Raw genomic sequence first — 22914 nt, forward strand, 5'->3', positions numbered from 1 at the left:
ACTTTAAACAATGGACAAGTATTTTCCAAACTGGATGACAACTGTAAGCCCACAGATACAAGAAACTCAATGAACATAAGCACAAAAGAAACAAGGCAGGGGCTGGGGTAGAGGTGGGGGGAACTGCACCAAGGCACATACCAAGTAAGCAGCCAGAGGGAAAAAATACTCATTATTGAGGAACAGAGGTACAGATGACAGCATGTTTCTTGCTGAAAATAATACAAGCCAGAAGACAGTGGAGCAGTAACTTTAAAAATAAGGAAGAGAAAAAATGTCACCTTAGAACCCTGTTCTTGGGGAAGACCTCTTACAAGAATGCAACCAAATGAGTATGTTTAAAGACTTGTGAAATTTTGAATGACAGTTTGTAGTTTAGTTAAACTTACTGCACCAGCATGAATTTTATGGTTTTGCAAAACTGGTTCGTTATACAGGATGGTATCTTTGGGGAAAGATGATGAAGGATACTACTTCTGGTGAATCTGAAATAATTTCAAAATTACAGATTTTTAAAAAAGCAGAATAAATACTTTTTAGATACACAAGTGTTGAAAGGATTTACCAACAGTAGGTGTGCACTTCGATAGATGCTAAAGGACTTCAGGCAGATGGAAGAAAATACCCAGTGGAAACCTGGGTCTGTGCAAACAAGTGAAGAGCACTGAGAACTGTAGCTGCATGAGTATGTGTAAGAGACTCTCCCCCTTAGTCAAGAAGTCCCTTTGAAAGATAACTGAATGTTGTGGGGTTTATAGCATAGGTAGAAATCAAATAAATGGTGGTAATATCACAAAGCCTGGGAGGGGAGACATGGAAGTATAGCAGTGTGAGCTTGTTATCCTGTATCTGAAGTGGTTTAAGGCCCAGCGATGGTCGGTGTTATGGACTGAATTGTGTCTTCCCCAGATTACTTTACACCTTAACTCTTAATGTGACTGTAATTGGAAATGAACCTTTAAAGATTTAATTAAGGTTAAATGAGGTTGTAGGGATGGGCCCTAATCCAATATGACTGGTATCCTTAGAAGAAGACAAAGACATACCAGGGATGCACGGGTGCAGAGAAAAGGGCTGTTGCTGTGAGAACACAGTGACGATGGCTTTCTTCAAGCCAAGGAGAGCTGCCTCAGGAGGAATCAAACCTCTTGGCATGTTGATCTTGAACTCTCTCACCTTCTAGAACTATGAGAAAATAAGTTTTTATTGTTTAATCCACTCAATGTGTGACATTTTGTTATGGTCCTAGCAGACTAAGACAGTCAGTGATAAGTTAAATATGTATATACTATAGAACCTGAGACAGTCACTACAATAACAGAACAGAGAGGATTACAGCTAACAGACCAGGAGAGGAGATAAAATGAAGTTTAAAACAGTCAAGTTAATCCCAAAGAAGAACAAATAGCAAATAGCCAGATGGTGAGTAGGTTTAGACCCAACCATGTTGGTAATCACAATAAATGTAAGTAGTCTAGACATCCCAATAAAAAGGTAGAGATTTTCAGATTGGATTAAACAAAAAAGCAAACTCCACCTGTAAGAAGCTGACAAGAAAGCTACTTTAAATATAACCATGAAGTAGATTGAAAGTTACACTATGCACTGGTCAAAAGACAGCTGGCATAGCTGTGTTCCTATCAGACAGAGTAGATTTCAGAGCAGAGAATATACTGGGAAACGTTAGATAAAGATAAAGGGGACAGTTCATTAGGAGCATAGATACACCATTCTTAAAGACGTTTATGCACCTAGTAACAGAAGGTTAAAGTATATGAGACAAAGACTAGTAGAATTGCAAGGAGAAATAGACAGTGATAGGGATTTCAATACTCCTCTCTCAGTAATAGAAGAGAAAGAAAATCAGTAAGAGGGGTACGGGGTATAGCCCAGTGGTAGAGCACATGCTTGGTGTGCACAAGGTCCTGGGTTCAATCCTCAGTGCCTGTTAGGAAGAAAAAATAAAATTAAAAGGAGATGGGAGACGAACAACTCAATCAGTTTGGTATTTATAGAACACTGTACAATAAGAACTAAATACATATCCTTTTCAGGTGCACATAGAATACTGACCAAGACAAACTATTTCTGGGTCATGGAATAAATCTCAGTAAATTAAAAAAGTTCAAGTCATACAGATGTGTTCCTGACCACAGTAGAATTAAATTAGAAACCAATAACAGAATCTTGGTTTCTTGAAGAATCAAGTATTTGGAAACTGAAAAATGCACTTCTAAATATCACTCATGAATCAAAGAAGAATTAGAAAGGGAAATTTAAAAGTATTTTGAACTGAATGAAAATGAAACAGGTCAATAGTTTTGCCACTAAAACAGTAATCAGAGGGGAAATTTATAGCACTAAATGCCTGTATTAGAAAAGGAGAAATTTTCCCAAATCAATGATTATCACTGAATATTAATCAGTACAAAATGAATGAAATATTAATAGAGGCAATGACATGGATGAATCTTGTTGCAAAGTGAATGAAGCTAGTAAAAAAATACCCCAGCACATACATATGTATGTAAGATTCATTTATATTAAATTCTGGGAAATCCAGACTAATCTGTAGTGATAGAAAGCTGATCATTGGTTTCCTGGAGTCCAAAGCAGGGGAGCAGAAAGGAACGGGAGGGAGGGATTTCATAAAACTTGGGGAAACTCTGGGGCATGATGGAGATAGTCATTTTTATGATTTGGGTAGTGACCTCCTATTGTCCACCTATGTTAAGAGTTATCAGAGTTTACATTTAAGTATGTGCAGTTGTTAAATGGCAGTTACCGGAATAAAACTGTTAAGAAAAATTTACCAGGTCATTCATGTTTCATTTGGAATAGAAAGATTACTGTTAGCACCTTATAAAGCTATTAGGAGGTAGAGCAAGTTAAGCTCATTACAAGGAGATATACTTTGGAAAATATTTTATGTTTTTTTGAGTTTACTATGTACTTTTTAAAAGCCTGACCAATGTTCAGGGATACTAGTGACTTCTCAATCATTTGTCACATCACCTTAAGACAACTTTCTAGGTCTTACAGACCTTTTGGCATATTTTCAATGAAATATTGCATAATATTTTGTGTTCTGTTTTCATTTAGTATAAACTTCTTCCTGTCATTCTATCTAATTAAAAAAAATAATGGCTGAAATTTTTATTTTCCTGCACTGTTTATTAAATTAGTCCCTTAATTAATGGAATTGAATAATTTTATTGTGTTCTTAATAAGTACTCTTATTTGTAGTGGAGTCCAGCAGAGTATTAAATACTGAATTATACTTTAAAAGTAACAGTTTCCAGGGAATCATAGAAAAGTATAAAGTTGTTTTAATCCTGAGTTAGAAACCTCATCAGGAAATTATTTCATTTGTTAAAAAAAGCTTTATTGGTCATTTGTAAATAGGAAATACTCTCATTTTGTTTGGTTAGGATGTCTGAATTGAATAATTATTATTTCATTTAAAATATAATGACATTAATTAGACAACAGTACTTTTTAAGCAGAGGGTCGTAACTCCTGATTTAGTATATTTTTGTCCAGTGAGTAGGGACAGGGATCATATCCAAATGTTGGGGGATAATGTCAGTTTGGAGAACTCACAAAATAAAATGGACTTGGTTGTTTTGGACGTGAAAGTTGCAGTGTAGATTTAAGTGTATGAGAACCTAAAATCTATTTTTATTAATGAATTCTCACAAAGTAAATGTGTTGTTTGACTTAAATAAACATTGATTTTTTTCCAAATGTACATTTAAAGCTGTTTAATATATGAATGAAAATTAGAATTTAAAATATGAGTAGGAATTAGAATAGAAATTATGGATAGAAATATAATTATCTGTATATTAAAAAACCCATACATTTATAATTATAGGAATATAGCTAGAAAGTTATGAAGGGATTATCTAAATCATAGGGCAGGAATAGTAAAACTTTGATTTTCTTTTTCACTATTTCTTTTCTCATTTATTCCATTCTCTGCGGTGGTGTTGAAGTTAGGCAAATTTATGTTACCCAAGTCCTTGAGTCTTTTTTCTAGAAATGACTTTCACCTCCTAAAGCCAAAAGAAATTGTTTATTTTCTAATGAACAGATTTCATTTTCATCAACAATGTGATCCTGGTTTTGGTTGCCGGTTTTGCTTTATCTTTCAAAACAAGTAATACTCTTTTTAACATGTTAAAGGTGTGTGTCCATGCTATTTTATTACTTTATAAAACCCTTATTTTTATGTCTTAAATGAGTAATATTAAAGTGGTTTTAAGGATGCATTTTTATTATTTTAACTAATTTTACCATGAAAAATAATCTAATTATTATAATAATTTATTTCTTGAAGTGTTTCTTTAAGTTCTCTAATTGGGCTGGATGAATTTATACTATCTGTTAATAATAGTAGCTCTACTCTTTTATTCTTGGATTTTGTTTTTCGTGTTGTACCTCCCATGTCTTTTTTCTACCGTTTAGATTCTTTTACCTTTTTTCTCATTTCAAACTCATCTGAAATTAACTCTCAAACCACCGATCTTAAATTAGGTGAAAAAGGATGGAAGAGTTTACTCCCTTAATTTTACTTCTTAATTAAAATTCACTGCTGTTAGGTTTTTTGCATCTATGGTTGTTGAGTCTCTGAAAGTTGCAGTTAGTGGTAAATTTTCATTTACATTACTTTTAATAACATAATAGATTTGGAGGACCTTTGTAATTTGTTATAATGACATTTTATATATGACTTGTTTGGGAAAGGCAGAATAGACTCTTCCCCCCTTTTTCTCCACTATAGGATCCTTTAAAAGTAGTCTTTCAAATTAATTTAAAATTGATTTAATTTAGAGAGACTCAGCTTTGAAATCAAGTCTGTTACTCACGGTAAATGTAGGGTATAAATGAACTGGAAACTGGATGTTACCTGCTCCTCAGGACTAGATATTCTTTCTTAATGTTGCTAAGTTTGCTGTGTTTTGGTAATCTTCTAGTCCTGAGGTCCCCACCTCTCCTAAGAGTTTTGAACCCTTTTACCAAGTTATCAGTCTGTTTGATTTTATCATTACTCTCGTCTTCTAAAACAGATTTGGCATTAACTGCTACATGCTGGTTAAGCTCTAAAGTGGTCCTGTTGGTAGCCATTTGTTCCTTTATAACGCAGGATTACTACTTCAATAAAATGTGGTGGTTTATTTTCTCCTTCAGAAAGTAAGGATTTGACCATAGTTTTAAAGGACATGACAGTATTTTTGAAAACTTTAGAATTTGGAAAGTTTTAAAATAGACACATAAATTGATAGAAGAAGACTTTTTTTTCCTCTTCGGAAAATGTATTTTCGTTCACGCCTGATTCTTTTTTTTTTTTTTCCCTTCAGAATTTCGTGTCTTAGATATGGTAGTAAAAGAGGTTCTCTGTATACCTAATATATTTTAATTCAGCCCAGATTTTAACATTTCTTCTCTATTTTGTCACTTTGTATTTAATTTTAGCTGGAATGTAACTAGTAAAATACCATTGTTTTAGAGCTTAAAATTAGGTTAGCCTGTTGACTAGCTGTCTTCTAAATCTAGTATTTTGTTTTGGACTCTTAACTTGGCAGTTTAAAGTGTCGTTTATCAAAAAGGGAAGTTGTTCTTGGATTGTACCGTAATTAGTCCATCTTCTTATTTTCTGTCTTCTGTGGAAGTGTATTTTTACATTCCAATGACCAGTTCTAAAATAATCTAGGTGGTTAAAATTTTTGCATCATGATTCAGTGTGTTTTAAACTTAGTTTATACGTACACATAAACTGTAGGCTGAAGTACGAATATACTAAATTATCTCCTTGGTTGACCCTTTTGGAAGTTGAATTTAAATATCATTAATGTTGGATGGTCATTGAATTTTCATTATACTTAAGCATGTAGGTCACTGTTTCAAAAAAATATTTAGGATATTCATTTGTTCCACACAAACAAAATATAGGCCGTTTATGAATTTGAATTACAGTCTTACAGTGTGCTAGTCTTAAAGCCAAAAGTACTGTGCCACTTGACTAGATAAAATGTGACATTGTACAACTGGGAGGAAATTTTTTTCATGTAATCTCAGTAAAATATTTTTAATATAACAGAAGTCACATGTGATACTTTGTATACATTGGGGCCTCTGTTGTGTTTTTCTTTTATCTTGATTCCTCCCACATGTTTACCTTGTTTTTAAGTGTTTTTCTCATCTTTACAGTTATTTAAATAACATGGCACCGTATTATTGGGGAAAAGTCTTAAGAGCTTATAAAGAAGGAAGTGATTAATTTTGGAATAAAGGCAGTTTTGACCTTTATCCTGGTAGAAGTGGTTTAAGGATATTAAATTTGAAACTTGTTGCTCAGTTTTGAGGTAGTTTCAACCTCCCAGTTCTCTAAAATGTGTTAGGATAGTTTAGTAATGATATCTATTTAGCAATAAAGGCAAATTTTCATGTTCTGAAAATTCTGCAAATTAAATGATTAAAACACTCAAATTTGATTTAAACATTTCCTTCAAGAAATTTAATTATACCACCTCAAAATATGGAAACCAAAAAACCCTGTAAATCCTTTCAATAAAATATTTTACTCAGTAAATAAAGCACTGTGGAATAATGCCTAGTAGATTCATTGTATTTTTTGGGCTTAAAGTATGTTAACTTACTATATTTGATTTTTAAATAGACACCAAATCCTACTGCAAGCGAGTTTATTCCTAAAGGAGGATCAACCTCCAGGCTGAGTAACGTGTCCCAGTCAAATATGTCTGCCTTCTCTCAAGTGTTCTCTCACCCATCCCTGGGAAGTCCTGCTGCTGCTGGATTAGCACCAGGTAAGTTGAGTAACTGTTTCCAGTGAGTTCCAGGTATCAGATCTCTAAGCACCATTTATTTGCCATTAGTTTATCAGAACTGAAATTGTATTTTTCAGCAGTTCACATTTGAACACGTTATGAGTGTTATATTGTAGGTCCTGGTACCATAGATCAAATGTGTAGTTGAAACTTTTAAAGCAAAATTTAAATATGAACAAAAATTAAATATAAAGATGTATAAAAGCACAAAAATAAAATTTAAAGGAGAAAATGGTTATTGAGAAAAAATCTACCTGGACTTTAATAGTTCCCTATTTTTGAAAGTTAATGATAATGCTATTTCACTCAAAAACTTTTGTAAAAGCATAAAAAATAGAATATTGATGTATACATATGCTTCAGGGTCCTCCTTTTGAAATAAATTTCTAAAAGATAATTTATATCATTCTAAATAAAAGTTTAGAACGTATTGCCTTCTGATGTTTGATTGTAAATCTATAGTAGTAATTTTAAATTGGATAAAGTATTATAAACTATAGTAGCAAAGAAATGTAAAACATTAGGGGTCATTGAGGTAGGGAAAACAGTACTTCACAGTCACTTTCTTCCAAGTTTACCCCTAGTGGCAGAAGAATTTGAACAAATGCTCTTGAGGCATAGTTTATAGTGACCCTTTGGGAACCCTATTGTCTTAGAAGGTCCTCTTAAAAATTTATGTGGATTCTGCATTCTGCTTTGTAACATAAACATTTATATAAAAATATGAAAATTTCTTAGGTAATTTTAACATCACCCATTCCTACTGCTTTGTACCTTAATTAGAAAAGCAAGGTGTGCACAATTATATTGAATTCATAGTAAGTGCTGAGCGGGTTACCTTTGTAAAATGGTTAAGCTGCCCACACAGATTATGTTTCTAGAACTTGTACTGGATACTCATTGCTTGGTCTTGAATGTTTCAAGAAACAGAAACAAGATGAAATATATATACAGTAAAGCCAAAAGATCTATCTAGGTCAGCCTGGGACTATTACTGCCTCCCGGGCTTAGTCTAATCAGTCAGATAGGTCGTTGGTTTTGATATTGATATTGAAGGACCTTTTGGGGAAGAAGAATGAGAGACAATGATAATAGCTGTATAGAACAGAGCACCTGGTGTAGCTCTAAAGTGTCCAATGTTCTCAGAGGCTGAATAACTTTGTGTTGCCAAGGGTTTTATTAATGCTTCCTTTTCCCCGTCTCTCCCTCTCCCCACTTCTCCTTCCCCCTTCCCTTTCTTCTCCCATCTCCCCCTCCCTTCCCTTCTCTCTCCCTCCCTTCCTCCCCACTCATCCCCCACTCATCCTTTTTTTTTTTCCCAGTGAGCATTTGATCATTTTATTAACAAAATACAAGCAAGAATTACATCATTCTCTGATGAAACTTCCTCAGTAATTTTATACGGAGGGCCTTGAGATGTACCTGGCAATTCCCTCGCCCTTACTTGTCCCTTTACCTTTTCTTCTACGTTGGCTCTTTTCAGGTTCAGTTAAATTTGTAAACATTTTCCCTTCTTCCCTAGAGAGCAATGTCATAATTGAATGTCCCTGGTAGCCTTAAAGTTTTACTTGTAAGTAATATGCTACTATGATTTTTCTCCCTCTAAGGTGTGTTCACAGTGTTTACATGAGCATAAAATCTACATGTCAGCTATACATCTAAAGTTTCTTATTGGATGGTTCTGACTTCTGAGCAGTGTTTATAAAGCACCTACAGAAATGGTATCCACAGAAAACTTTGGCTTTCTTAATTACCAATTTATTTTAGCCTAACAACACATCTTCCCTTGTTTCATGAGAAAATATTTTGTTCATATCTTTGCACGGACTAGTTCAGGCTTGTCATTAAAAAGATAGGCTTTTTAAATATTGGGGGAGTTAAAAATGTCAAAGGGAATTTTAGATCTTGAAAACATCTAATTATAAAATCCATTAATGTTGTTGTATTTGTTTAAGCTTTTCAGTAGGAGTTAACTTGTATGTAGGTATTAGTCCCAATTCGGTTTCACAACCTAAATTTAGGATTAAATGCATTAATTTAAAAATTAGTTGAGAAACTATTTACTCTTCTGCTTAGCTCTAACATTAAAATGGTCATTCTACTTCCTATTAATAAAAATAATTACTGTCTGGAATAATTGAAAATAGGTCACTATATTATATTAAATGTATTCCTGAACTCTTTATACCAGTTATTTAAAAACTTCTTCATTCAAGTGACAATCAACTAAGCTAAAATATTTTAAAAAACACTGGAGTGATGAATGGTTTTGCATTTTTTATTTTCTCCTTTTAATGTCTTAACACTCTGGAGATGAACAAAGAAAAAAAAATTAGGTCTGCCTACTTTCAAAAAACCATTTTATTCCTTCAGTATCTTCCGTTACTTCTTACCCATAACTGTTATTTTTTGAAGACTTAGGAAAGGTTCTTGGCATTTCCACTTATTTAAGATTGTAGAATAAGGAAGGTCTTAGAAGTTTTACCTACCTCAGTGGTTGTTTAATTGATCTTTAGTGCTCCTTGTCTACTGAAGGTGTAAACTGGTAACTTTCTGTTGTAAAGTTTCATTTTCTCTTTTTTCCAATTTCTATTCCAGAAATTATTATCCTTGAAAATTTGTCACATTACTGTTTTCCTAAAAGATACAAGAACTTAAATATTTTGACACTTAAATGTGAACTATAGAACAATGTCATTTTCATTATATACAAAAAATACATATTTTAATATATTTTTCACCAAAAATGTATGCTCAAAATATATCTTTTGAGCAAAGTTGAGTAGATATTAAGATTTTGAATTTCCTCAAATTGTAAGGAACAGAAGCAAATTTCCTCGAATGCCTGGAACAGAGTAGATCCTGAGTGAAGCAAGTTCCTTGAAAACTCATTTTGATTACTTTAAAAACATGATTTATTTATTTTTTGTTTCATTTTATGTTTTCTTTTTTTCTTTTTCATTTTTCAGTTTTATTAGGTAGAATTGTTACAAATTGACTGCATATATGCAGTATATTGCGTGTAATTACATACCCGCAATATACTGTACATACTCTTTTTTAGTTTACATCTATGTACTGTTCATTGTTTCTAAGAATGTTTAGAGCTTTAGCTTTTTAAACTTACATAGTTATCAGAGGAATAAAGCCAACCACAAAATAAGAATTAATTCAGAAAGATACATACACCCCACTAGTGCCTGGAACAGAGTAGATCCTGAGGGAATCAAATTCATTTAAAACTTGTTCTGATTACTTTAAAAAGCACAGTTTATATTTTAAAAAAGTTTTAATGCAATAAGTAAAACTTTATACAAAAGTTATTTGAATTTAAATAGCTAATTAGGTTTAAAGGGATTTAAATGTGTTAAAATAAGCTGGACATGTCAAGTTTCCATTGAATTGTATATCCAGTCATTTTATTTTAATTTAAGAAATCAAAGATCTTTAGGTTTAGTTGTTTTGTGTACATTTAACCTGAGAACAATAGCTACATTTCTGAATATCTTTCATGAAGTTATTTGGGGTATGGCACTTAACTTGGGCTCCATTGTCTTTTAGAACCCCTACAATTATATACGTATTTTTTTTATTTGTAAATACGCATTTTTCTCTGGTCACAGCTTGTATTATTCTCTTGGAGGTTCACAGTCTTCCAAAAGTTAAGAAGCACTGGTTTAACACACCCTTAGCAAAATTTATTTCCTGAGTATGATGTAGTAAGAATACTTTTAAAATAATGTGTTAAAATACAGATTTCTAATAGCTCTGCTTTAGGCAAACATTTTTTGAATAGTCATTAGAAATAGTCACTAAGTATGTGAAAAGGCAGCTTATACTTCAGGTTTTTGTGCTATGAAAAATAATTTTATTATGAGAACTAAATGCTGAGTAGTTTTTTATCAGAATTTTTCCTAAGAGTATTTTGATTTGATAGTAGACTTAGTAAACTAAGTCTTGGTGTACTTTAATTACTTCAGTCTTGGCCACTATCTGTTTAAAAGTGATTTTAAGAGAGGTAGCAACAGGAGCGAACGTTTCTGGGTGGTGTTTTGATGAATCATCTGGTAGTTTAATGTACAGTTGTGACTCATGAATCTTGTTCTGCTTAATTGTTTGTGCACACTTGAGGGGGATAGTTCTTGAATTTAAAAATGCCTTTATTGATTAATAAATGAGAAAGAGAGCTGTAAGTGACTTTTCAGTATTTTCAAATATCTCAGGTGAGATTTGGGGAGAAGCATTTAATTATTATACTAAACTTACCATTATTAAATATATTCACTTATTACAAATTTTATTATATTTTAGATAAATGTAAACTATATTTTTAGATCCAGTCTTTTGAAATACTTAGTCATTTCTTATATATTCCTGAGGGTACCAAAATGATAGATAGGTAAGATTGGCTAATATTCTTCATTTTTTTGGCTTGGGCAAGGTGTGGGGGAAAAGAAGGGGAAGAAAAAGGGGAAATTAATATTTATTCATCATTCTTTGTTAAAAATATTCAACTTTATATATGTATAATGTACTATTTAAAACTATTATAATGTTAAAAGGAGATCTTTTTTTAGTTTTAAGGTTCTATGCTAAAAAATAAAGTTCTGTGATTCATTAGCTCTGTAGTATTTCAGACCATAATGAAGAAATGGAGGCTTACCTCATTTAAGTTGCATCGTAGTTGGCTTATGTGATAGTCTGATATTGGTCATTGATGTAGGTGGAAATTTTGGGATTTACGTAGTTTAGCCTTGTGGCAGTTTAGAGATGGCATTCCTGAGAGATTATCATATAGCTTCTGCTTTGTCACTTACAGTAAGAGGGAATTTTTAAAATTTATTTGTTTATTTATTGGGGGGAGGTACTGGGGATTGAACCCTGGACATAGTACATGCTAAGCAGGCGCTCTACCACTGAGCTGTACCCTCCCCCTAGTATTAAGGAGTTACTTAGCTAACCAAGGCAGCCCAGTGAACATTTTAATATTTTGAATAAAAAAGAAAATATCTTTTGTTGAACTAAACTCTGTCGTGTCTTTTTTTATCCACTAGTCCTAGTTCTTTCCCTTTGTATTGAATGGAATAAATTAAAATCTTTCCTACATTATAGCCCTTTCCCTTTTTTTTTTTAGACTAGTGGCGTGCATGTGTGTGTCCATACAACTGATGTTTGTGTGACTCATAAAGAGGACAAACTGGGAAAGTACTGGTAAAATTAACAAATTGTATAGGTCAAAAATCATGGACTCTTGTAGGTCATAATGTAACAGCTAATATGGGTAGTATTAAATCCACAAATATGTCTACCTAACTGTATGACTACTCGGATACCCAGCTAAGAGTGTATGTACCACTGGGAACATAGGCTGCTAACAGGTTGAAGCTATGGCTTTGCAGATGGTAAATATCTATGTTCCTATTTTAAATTTCACTGTGTATTTTATGCTCTATATTAAAATCATTCAAGGCATAAAAACTATAAGCTATTATTTTAGATTATTTTGTATTTTACTAAGTAGTATAATTGCTGAAAATAAAAATTATTTTTAAAATACTTATGTAATTCCAAAACATCACAATGTTTTATAGGATGTAACTTAGACTTTCCTTGTAATTATTTTTTATTAAATGGATTTTGTGGGACAGTCAAGTAATTCTATAATGAGTTTATTTTGATATTTCAGTCTTAACTGATTTCGCTGAATTATTTTGACACTTAATAGCATTAGAGGTAATTTACTATTAAAATATTCTTCTAATTGTTTTAAATATCAATCTAGGTTTCCTAAGCACATGACAAATTCCTTAAGAAGAGGCTGTGTCATTTCTTACCTAGTGCAAATTTAGGCATAAAGATGGTGCCTAATAAACGCTCCTTTAATTAAGCTGCATTTTTATCTCAGAAAAAAAATTTAATTGGTAGGTATCTCTTAATTCAGTGAATTTTAATAATTCCGTAAACATCTTTGAAGAACTCCTAAAAACTGCAAATGTTCAAGAGGATGTAGATAAATAGTCACATGAGGAACAGAAATATGCCTGTTGAAAGTTTAACTTCATCAAAACTAGAGTCAGTGTGTGTTTTGAGGTGCTAAAATATTCTTAAAACCAGTTAAATTTTTGTATTATTTTAAAATTATTTTTGTAACTACTTTGTTTTTCAGGTGTATTCAGCAGAATCACTCAGAGTTGTCCAGGTTTTCTAATTGGGGATTAAAAAAATAAAAGAAAACTTTATATTAAGATCAGGGGTCCCTGAGGTTTTTGTGAAGCAGGTCTTTCCATTGCCCTGTAATGTGGAGCTCATCCTAGGTGGAGGCTGCCCTGTGCATGCATGTGTATGGATGCAGATGGGGACGTCCCAGGGAAGAGTACTAACAGTACGACTAGAACCGTAACTGGGTTGGCTGTGCCTGCTGGCTCTATTTTCTTCCCAGTTGGGAATTTCAGGAAACTGAGGCATGACGTTAATGGCGCAGAGGGGGATGTGGCTGCTGCAGCTGGCTTGGAGACCGGTCAGGTAAGGCTTAAAATAGCTACTGGTAGATCCTTTTCTGCTGGTTAGGGAATCCCTGGTTTATTGTGTCCCGTTAGGTTTGAGAGTTCCTATTGTGGACATCCTGTTTAAATCTCATGTATTGGCTAACTTGTCCCTTAACTAAGAGGTAGGGGCTGGATGGAAGAGGGTAGGGGTTCCCTTCGGCTGTAGGTTCAGTGATCTACAACTGCGGCAACATGTCCTGCTGCTTTGGGGCTGCTTTCATTGGATAATGACTTGGTGTCTTTAGAGCATGGTACCAGTTCTTCTACTAAAGCAGCTGTGTAGCTTTGAGCACATGTTTGATCCTGGTGTTTTAGCATCTTCATTTCTGTAATTAAAAGATGATATTAGATAATTTAAAGTGCCTTCCAGATCTAAAATACTATCGTTTTGTGACACGTTGACCAAAAGGGAATAGATAGATACACTAAAAGGAGACAGGAATGAAGACAGTGATGAGAGGTATCAGAAGGGAAAGAGGGGTTTGATTTTTGTCCTGGACTTAAAAAGGACTTTAAAGGCATATAGACTTCCTTGATAAAGGATGTGTAAGTGGAAGATCCTTTGTGTCACAGGTGGAGATGAAGTGAGTTTTGTTTTAGCAGTGTAAGGTTAGCGTCTAGGGCGAATCAGAGCACCGTAGTGCCTCTGAGTGAACTAAGAGGCAGAGAAAGCGTGTAGTAAATGCCCAAGAACACTCCTGGTTCTCAGCTGGATGTGGAGAGTCAGAAAATTTTTTTTTTTTAAATTTCCTTTGAGTCAAATAGGTTGAGAGCCCCAGGGATCATTTTTTCTTTAAACTTTGGGCTCAGTGGTACCTGGTACACTGTAGGTACTCAGTAGAGAGAGTTTGTGTGTACAAAATTACTATACTGTTTGTAACGTGCCAGTGAGGTCAGTCCTCTAATTCTGTAGGAAAGAACTGAATGGTGGCAGCCTCTTTTATTTCTTGAATTTTCCCTGATTCTTCTCAGCTTGGCTAGTCATATTCATATGTGAAAGTCATCTTTTCTTCTTACTCTTTTTGACTTTTGGGTGTGCAGTTACCCTAGAGTAGGGCATGTGGGAAGGATCTGAGTAAGAGGAAAGGCATCAGAGACGCATCCCTTTAAAATCCCCCGTGCACACAGGCCTGTAAAACCTAGCCGTGCATACTGGCAGACAGTCAGGCATGGACTGCGTGTTTGTGGTATTCATGTTTGGTTCTGGAGTTTTCAGTCATGAATCTCATACACTGATATGTCTGAAATGAGATGGTTTGTGATTTCATAAACATCTTTTCCATATTTGAGATGTGGTCATCCAAATTTTAGACTGGTATTCGTATAAATATTAGCTAGTAACTAATAGTCCCTTTGTGGGGGGTGGGTTGTGCCTTTTAGAAAACAGTACAGATTGATAGGATATTAATATAATTTTAGCCACCGAAACACTCTCTAAGCCATAGTTACTATGGACCATAACCTTACTGCCCACTGTTGGGATGTTGTAGGCTAAATTGCTTAAACATGCAAATCCAAAAGTAATGCCTTCACAAGACAAAAATTTATTTCTTACTGTTGTAACAGAACAGGGCAGATTGTTCAGGTTGACAGGATGCTCTCCTTCACATAGTCAGTTAAGGACCCAGATCAAGTGGCTTGTAGGCTTCTCTCCAGTTGGCTGGAAGGGGAAAGCACTGGAGGAGCATGAGTGGGGAGTTAGGGACAAACCTGAAAGTTGTCTGAAAGCTTCTCCAATCATGATTGTCCACCAAAATCCGGACTTTCACTTTTTTAAGCAGCTATCCTACATTCCCTGCATCTATTCATCTACAGTCTTCTTTGGATGCCCAGTTTAAAGTTGATCCTGGTTATCTCATGTAAATACATTTTTGAGGCATTATCTTATTTACATCTTTTGTATCTACTTACCTACTTTAAAGAAATCACCAAAGCAGCTATAGTAACTGATTTGTCTAGCATCGTGGGAAATGAGGTTTCCTATCTGGAACTTTTTGGGTATAAGTAGCTTTTTGGATTTTACTGTCAAAGCTTTATATTCTCAGCAGTTTTTCACAGAAAGATTCCCCAGATTTGTAGTGCTCTGTTGTTTCACAGGAACTGAACCTTTCGGTGATGACTCATGCTCGACTTGATGTGCTCCAGTGATTGTATTGAACCAGAATACAGCTGATACCCTTAAGGGAAGAGTTTGAAGAGCAGTTTGCTTTGGTGTTTTGTATAATTTCTTGGATTCTTTACCCTTTCCACTGTCCTCCTGCTCCAGTTAGATTATAACTCCTTGGAGGTAATTTCTCTTGATCCCCAAATCTGGTAAAGTGCCCGAATGTAGTGCCTTGAATGAACATACTCGTGGTAGTTTATTTGAACCATTTTAGTGAATTCTTACTGGCTTCTTATTGATGACTCTGTGGTGCTGTTAGGATTCCTATCTCTGGGACAGTGGCTCTCAAATTTTTGAGTCCATCAGAATCACCTGGAGTACCTATTAAAACCTGCTTCTCCCTCGGTCCCATTCCCAGAGCTGCTAACTTCGTAGGTCTGTCTGGGTGAGCCAGAGAATTTACTTTTCTAATGTGTTTCCAGGTGGTGCTGATTAAGATTACTTTTCCTGGGGTACCATTTTGAGGACCACTGCTCTACTTAATGCTCTTTACTGCCTTCTCTCCTCTTTTTTCTTGGAACCCTTTTCTTCTCTTCCTGATCTGCTGAGAACACAAATAATCTTCTTTTAAATAAAAAAAAGACTTTGAGTCAAGGACTTGAATTGTTGCCTGTGAATAAGGTACATGAGGCTTTAAAGTATCTTTTGCCTGAGGCTAATTTCACTTTCCTGGTTCCAGTCTATGTTCTGAGTAACTGAGTTATCAGATAAGTAACCATTGAATTAATTGTTACAAGGGTTACTGAAGCTCAGCCAAGATCACCAATACCAGTTTTGAGTAAAATTTAGGCAACAGGGATTTCTTCTACCATAGTAGTAGTAATGGGACACAAATAATGTAAACTGATTATTGATACAACTAATAAAGTGTTCAGTATACCTGAGAAATGAATAGCATAAAAGTACCTTGGCTGTTTGAAATTTTAAATTTCATGGATCTAGAACTAGTAATCACACATCTTTTGTTTGTATGTTACATTTTAATATGCATGTTTTAAGATTTTTATGTAAAGATCAACTGAATTGTTTCTAATGTTAAAGAAAACATAGGAAGTGTTTATTGAGTCAGTGAGAACATTTCTTGAAATCAAACTTTAATTTTTCTTTTTAATTTGGTATTAGCTTTTCTTCATTGGAAAGAAATGCAAAATTAAAATTACATTGTTAACTAATATTAATCTTACATTATTTTGTGCATATCTATAACTTTTTGTAATCAGGCACACTTGGAGTAAGTTTATTATTTATAAACAATACAACATTGTTTATCATTATAGATGAAGGCCATCATTTAGTCATAAACATTCACTGCCACTTGAGAAGAAAAGTGATGTTTTTGATCCAGAAGAGTTAATGTTTGGTAGCTAGCATCTCTCCTCCTCCCATTTTGTTTTGATTTCGTTTAAATAACCTAAGTGTTATGATTTAAAAGACTGCCACCATTGCAGAGGCTAGGGAAGATAATTTGTCCAAGTTTAGGGGTAACAAGGTCACTGTTTTGTCTCTTCACATATTACAGTGATCAAAGTAAGTTGCCTAATATACAGGCCAGGGGGTATAGTTTTTAAAATTGTAATTCAGTTGTTTTTAAAACAACGGTTCTTAAAAATCTGGACAGGTTACTCACAGTTTTAGAGGTTTAGGCACTGTAGTTAACACATGATCTAATAACATGTTGAATTAATTAATGAAAACTCATATGGAAATGAGGCTATTGATGGAGGTAAGGCTGAAGTTATGCTAAATGGAAGATTACTGTGTACAGACATGGAAAGCAAAATAGTTGTGCAGGGCTGTGGTTTCCATCAAATATTATGTAAGAGTGTGTGGTTGATAAAACTCAGGCTAAATTCATAATGTGAACTGACTTTAGTAAATTTGCCAAAATTTGGTGAGATTAAATAAATTTTGTGAGGAAGCTTTAGCACACTTAATAGTTTTATTAATGCTTTTAGTGTTTCTGATATCCAGGTAGTTCAAAAACCTTTTTTCACAGATAGACTCAACTGGAATAAAATACGACTGTATAAGTCAGGTGCTGAAATCCTTTAGATATTGAGGGAAAAACCAGAGATGGAAACTGAGGTGCATTTGTTTTGGCTAGGTCCACATAGCTTTTAGAAAGGTTACTTACGTTTTAAAAAAGCAAAGCATTTTGGAATGTGTTGAAACTTGTTATTTTTATTGTGTAATGGAATGAAGAGAGATTATTTGTACTTTTAATCAAATATGATTTTTATAATTGAAATGTTACTGTAATCAGTAGAGAAACATTTTGTACTTTTTCTTTATGTTTTCCTAGAGTAAAAATAATGCTGGTTCTGTGTATGTCTTAAAAGAATGAAAAAGGATCCTCTATTTGTGATATCTTCATGGGCCTATTCAAATAATTTTTAGTTCTTTTTATTTTTGATGGAGGCTTTAAAAACAAGAATCAAGTTTCTTCTCATTAACATATTACAAGATTTAAGGTACACATTGAAGGATGGCAAAATAAGAGAAGAACCAGATACACCACAAATACTGGAGAAAGGGTCTTTGAATGCAAGGCTCAGTTTAGTATGAAACTAGATTTTGAAGACTTCAAGAACAGTATATTGTTTTATCACATCTTAGAAAACGTAGTTTCAGTGGTAGCCAGTGATTTGATTCTGTCCCCCTCTGTGTGGGATGTATTTTCATATGGAATGTGAAGCTTTACTATCTTCAACTTTTAAAAAATATATGAAATACATACATCATTGAGAATTTAATTTCCATAAGCATAGAAATAATGTCCACAAATTTTATATATATATAATTTAAGTGTAAGGTATTTACTTTGTGTTAATTTAATTTGAGTTCAGGCATGAATCACCTTTATCCACAGTTATTTTTCTAATGCTCCCTTTTATCACGTTGGGTAAAAGCTGTAATCTTCTAATAGGAAAACACCTTATGTTTTTATGTAGGATCTATGAATCATACCTCTATTAAATACTGGTCTGTGAGTATATGTGTTCCCTATCATTTTTACAGAATGAGTTTTTAGGTTAGGCCCAGTCCAAAACTTTTTACCTGAATTTACAGATTAGAATACTATTTTCTTGTCTTTTTCTTTTTCTTGAGTAGGTTAACAAATGTCCAGCATGTATAGTGCTAAACTAGAAAGTGTTCATTTTTAAGTAGTAATTTCAAATGAAGGCAAATGTATTAGTGTAATTGAAAAGATTCAATAGATAGTAACTTTGGGTGGTTGCTTTTAGTAATCCTTAAAACAGTGGGAGAAATTCTTTTAATAACCTCGTATTTTTTTGTAAGTTATTAATGATGAAATTAAATCTTAAAATGTTTTGAGAAAATCATTGTAAATAGGATAGTATTGCTTTCTTGTTTTCATACATTTCTATAGTTTCTTGTGTTAAACATGTCTGTTCCATTTCATCTTACCAGTTACTTCACACAGTATTTAAAAATTGGTCATGCATTTTAATCTCTTCTCTTGAGAAGCAAGATTTTTGTGATTTGCTTGTTTGCATTATTTCCTAGTATTTGGAAATTATGGCAGTCTAATTCATGGAGTTGTGACTTCTTTCTTTTGGAGGAAAAGTGTGTTGTGTGGTTTGTGTGCATTGTTTATGTTGCAGACTAATTTTTTGTATTGGACATTTAATCTATTCCTTGAGGAAAATTTAAAGTTATTTCAGGATGTCATACACTCAGGGTAGGGGTGAAGCAGATTTTTTGTTTCACTGGCAAAAATCAACTTTATAGTCTTTCCCATCTATCTAATCTCTCTGATAAGAGAGCCCTGAGTTTTCCATGTATATTTGTAATTAAAAAATTTTATCTAATGGAAAGTAATTTATTTCCAGAGAAATGTTTTCAGTTTTATTGCATTAAACAAAATTACTTGATAAAATAAATATTAATGCATCTCTAATTTTTTAAATTTTGAGAAATTTAAGGTTTATTGAGGGGTTTTGTTTCTCATACTTAACTCCTGGAGATAATTTTGTATATACCTATATTCTCAGAAAATAACATCAGTATCCCATGGCAGAGTTGCTTGGAGAAACTTTTAAGCAGATATTTAGACTTAGTTTTATCATAAAGTAATAGTATAGTTAAACTAAAATCAGTGGAGAACATGACCCACTCCCCAAAAAGAAAGGTTTAAAAAAATAATTGTGTAGAGTAATCCTTATTTGCTTTAATAATTTTGACTTTTAAGACTAATATAAGACAAAATACTATAGCTTGTGTTCATGAAATATTTCTGACAGTAATGAATGTATCTCATGGCTTCAGCCATTAATACTAAAAAACAAAAAGCTACTAATTAAAGTTCTGTGAAAATTGAGTTTGGTTCTGTGTAATTCTTTTAAAGATTAACTAAAGATGTGTATCAACATTTCCCAGCATGCTTTTAAAATAAATATACTCCTGACCAGGATCCGTCCAAAACCTGCCATTCAGTTTCTCACCCAGAGCCTCCCTCCCTTTTCCCTCCAGTTCTGACATCTGTTTTTAGAAAGCCTTTCTTCTGCTTCTCATGTCCAGTAGTTCTGATGTCCATTAGGAACAGTGCTTGAGGAGGTCTGGGGCAGCAGAGAAGCCAAGTCTTCTTACAGGGAGGTAGAGCAGGACCTTTTTGCCCCTCAGACACTCTGAGTTCCATATGTTTATAATTAAAAGAAAATTGTCTTAAAATTTGGAGTTTTGCTGTAACTGTTACGCAGTTTTTATTGTCTGTGTGCACATGAATGTATTTTCTACATGTTATTAAGAAATTATAGGTAGCAAAAATCATAAACTACTTAATTCATTTTCACAGATTCATTTCCCTCTTAAATTAGCTAAGCCATATGAAAATCTCTTAATTATCTTAGAAGAATATGTCCCAACTTCCCGTAGTACCTCAGTTCATTTTGGAATTTATTAATTCTTCTTCTTCAGTATATTTGCTGAGTAAGGTTTTTTTCTTGTCTGGGCTCTTAGGATGTAGAGTAAACCTACTATAACCCTTTGAAAGACGCTTGAGCAAGAAACTTAGGACTCATCTTTACTCTTTCCTTCGTCTTCATCCTTTATATTGTATCTCAAATATGTATTGTCTCCATCTGTTTAAACAGTCTTATTGGTCTACCCCTGCAGCTCATTTTCCACGTTAAAAGCAAAAGTAATCATAAATATAAATCACATTATGGCTTTCTAACTGGCATTAGAGTAAAATCCAGGCCCTTAACTATGGCCTATATAATCTGTGTCTTACATACCTCTTTAATCTCACCTTCTCTTTCCATTGTGTATTCAGTTCCTGGTCTGTCTCAAATCTGTCAAGTCACTTTCTGGCTCATGTTCTCTGCATTTATTATTTTTATCTGTTCTTTCCATGGCTGGTTCCTTCCCTTTTCTTAGGTGTCACTTACAAAATGACTTAAAGTGTCACAAAGAAAGGCCTTTGCCTAATAAAAAAGAAATTTCCTATCATTAATTTTCATCATATTATCCTGTTTATTTCCTTTGTAGAACTTACTATAATTGGAACTTTAAAAAAAAAAAACTAAATGAGTGGTCCTCTTCATGCCCATCGGAACATAAGCTCCTTTGTGGCAGGAACCACCTAAGTCTAGATGCTTTTAAAATACTTTTAGAATTAAAATAATTGAAGATTACTATGAAATGACTAGCAGCTTGCTTTTCTGGTTAGCTATGCCTGGTCCCTTTAATTCTACTTCGTGGAGGACCTACTCATTCTGTTTGGGAATATGTGTTTGAAAACGGTCAGCTTTTTTCCCATCTCTGTGCCTTTGCTGTGGCCTTAGGCTACCCGGAAGGCTCTTCAGTTTCTTGAGATCGGGCCGTTTTTCACTGACTAGGTCAGATGCCTTTTTGCCTCTACTCAAAGCCGCCTCTACTTCTCTAGTCAGTATTATTGTCTTCCATCTCTGTGCTTCTATAACATGTTGAGTGCCTCTTAATGTTTCTAAAATTTTGCCTGTATGTTTTATACATATTTATTTCCTTCACCAAAGTTAAATGCTTCTGGAGGCATTTTTATCATTTTGTTTATACCTAGAGTAAATACTAAAGTTGAAAATTTTTAAGCACTGTAGTTGGTTTTATGAATAGAGTATGAACTTCATGAGATCAGGACTAGATCTTACTTCTTGAATTCCTGGAACGTTGCTCAGTGCCTGATCTCATACAGTGGTTCCAGTAAGCTTTCAGATGTAGTGACAGGTTAGAATCACCTGTGGTGCTCTGAACATACAACTTTCCCTGTTCCCATCTAAGACCTGCGAAACCAGAAACTCCACATTTGGTGCATTGGCCTTTGTATGTTTAAAATTTCACAGGAAATTCTGATATTTACCTTTTACTTTAGAAAGAAAAAGTTGAAAATTCCAGAAAATTGGAAGGTGAGATTTTATCGATTGGAATGAGAGTATCTAGGAGTAAAGGTTTACGGAAAACCTGTGAGATGGGTTGTAAAGGATGGATAGGATACACAGAAATTTTAAACATTTTTAACACAGTTGCAAATCTGTGAAGTTTATTTTTTTTCTGTTTTAACCAGTTTATTACCATGGTAGAGAAATATTCTCCCTTAGTCAGTGAACTTTCAAAAAGTAATCCAGTCTGAGTTAGGAAAAGACTGAACAGACATGAAGGAAACTCAGGCCTGGTGCCGAGCCACAGACTCGGAGCAGGTCCTGCTGGAGCAGGCGCTACCCTGACACGCCGGTAGGTGGTGGAGAAGTGCGCGGAGCTGCCTTGGAAGCACTGGGCAGGGCTGGTCCCGGCAGCGTGCGGTGATGCCCCTGATGTGTGGCTAGTTCTCTTTCTCTACCTTAGGCTCTTGGTCACTGCTTTTATTGTGTGGAGTTTCTTTCTCATTTATCTTTTCAAAGAAATATTTTTGAAGCCTGCCATTTATGTGATGTGGAGAGCCGCCATCTCTGAAATACCGGAAGAGGGAAATTTCGTTTTAAAATTGCTAGGCAAGTAAAAAGGTTAGGTTGGGCAGGACCTTGGACAAATTAATGAAAAATAGCACTGAGATAAAATTTTTATGTATTTGAAGTACCTCTCAATTTTACTAATTTTATTTGCCGTTAGCACTCCAGAGTTTGGCACTTGGATTTTGAGGGTTGTCAGCATGTGGGGAGAGGACACTAGGAGGAGACAAGACTAGAGAGAGTTTGGAGCACATCTGTAGAGGAAACCTGCATCAGAAACTTAAGACTTAATTACCATTTCTGCCTCTAGAGGACCTGTGAACCAGGAATACCAGAGCTTAATTAGAGCGCAGAACGGTGGCTTTCAAACTTTTTTTTAAAAGCAGCAGAACTCTTGTGGCATTTATATG

The 22914-nt window shown here is 34.1% G+C and overlaps 1 protein-coding gene across 5 annotated transcripts in view; it reads left to right on the forward strand.

Moving 5' to 3' along the window:
* Nucleotides 1-22914, forward strand: part of PAN3 (poly(A) specific ribonuclease subunit PAN3) — a 111315-nt gene that overhangs the window by 44713 nt on the left and 43688 nt on the right. For all 5 annotated transcript variants that reach the window (XR_012079854.1, XM_072976052.1, XM_072976054.1 and 2 more), the window contains one exon: nucleotides 6683-6830. Coding sequence is in view for 4 of the 5 variants with exons in the window: in XM_072976052.1 (XP_072832153.1) it covers nucleotides 6683-6830 (148 nt within the window). In the remaining variant the exon portion in view is untranslated. The remainder of the gene's footprint in view (nucleotides 1-6682; nucleotides 6831-22914) is intronic.

Source organism: Vicugna pacos, chromosome 14, assembly GCF_048564905.1.
Source record: "Vicugna pacos chromosome 14, VicPac4, whole genome shotgun sequence".
Classification (NCBI taxonomy): Eukaryota; Metazoa; Chordata; class Mammalia; order Artiodactyla; family Camelidae; genus Vicugna; species Vicugna pacos.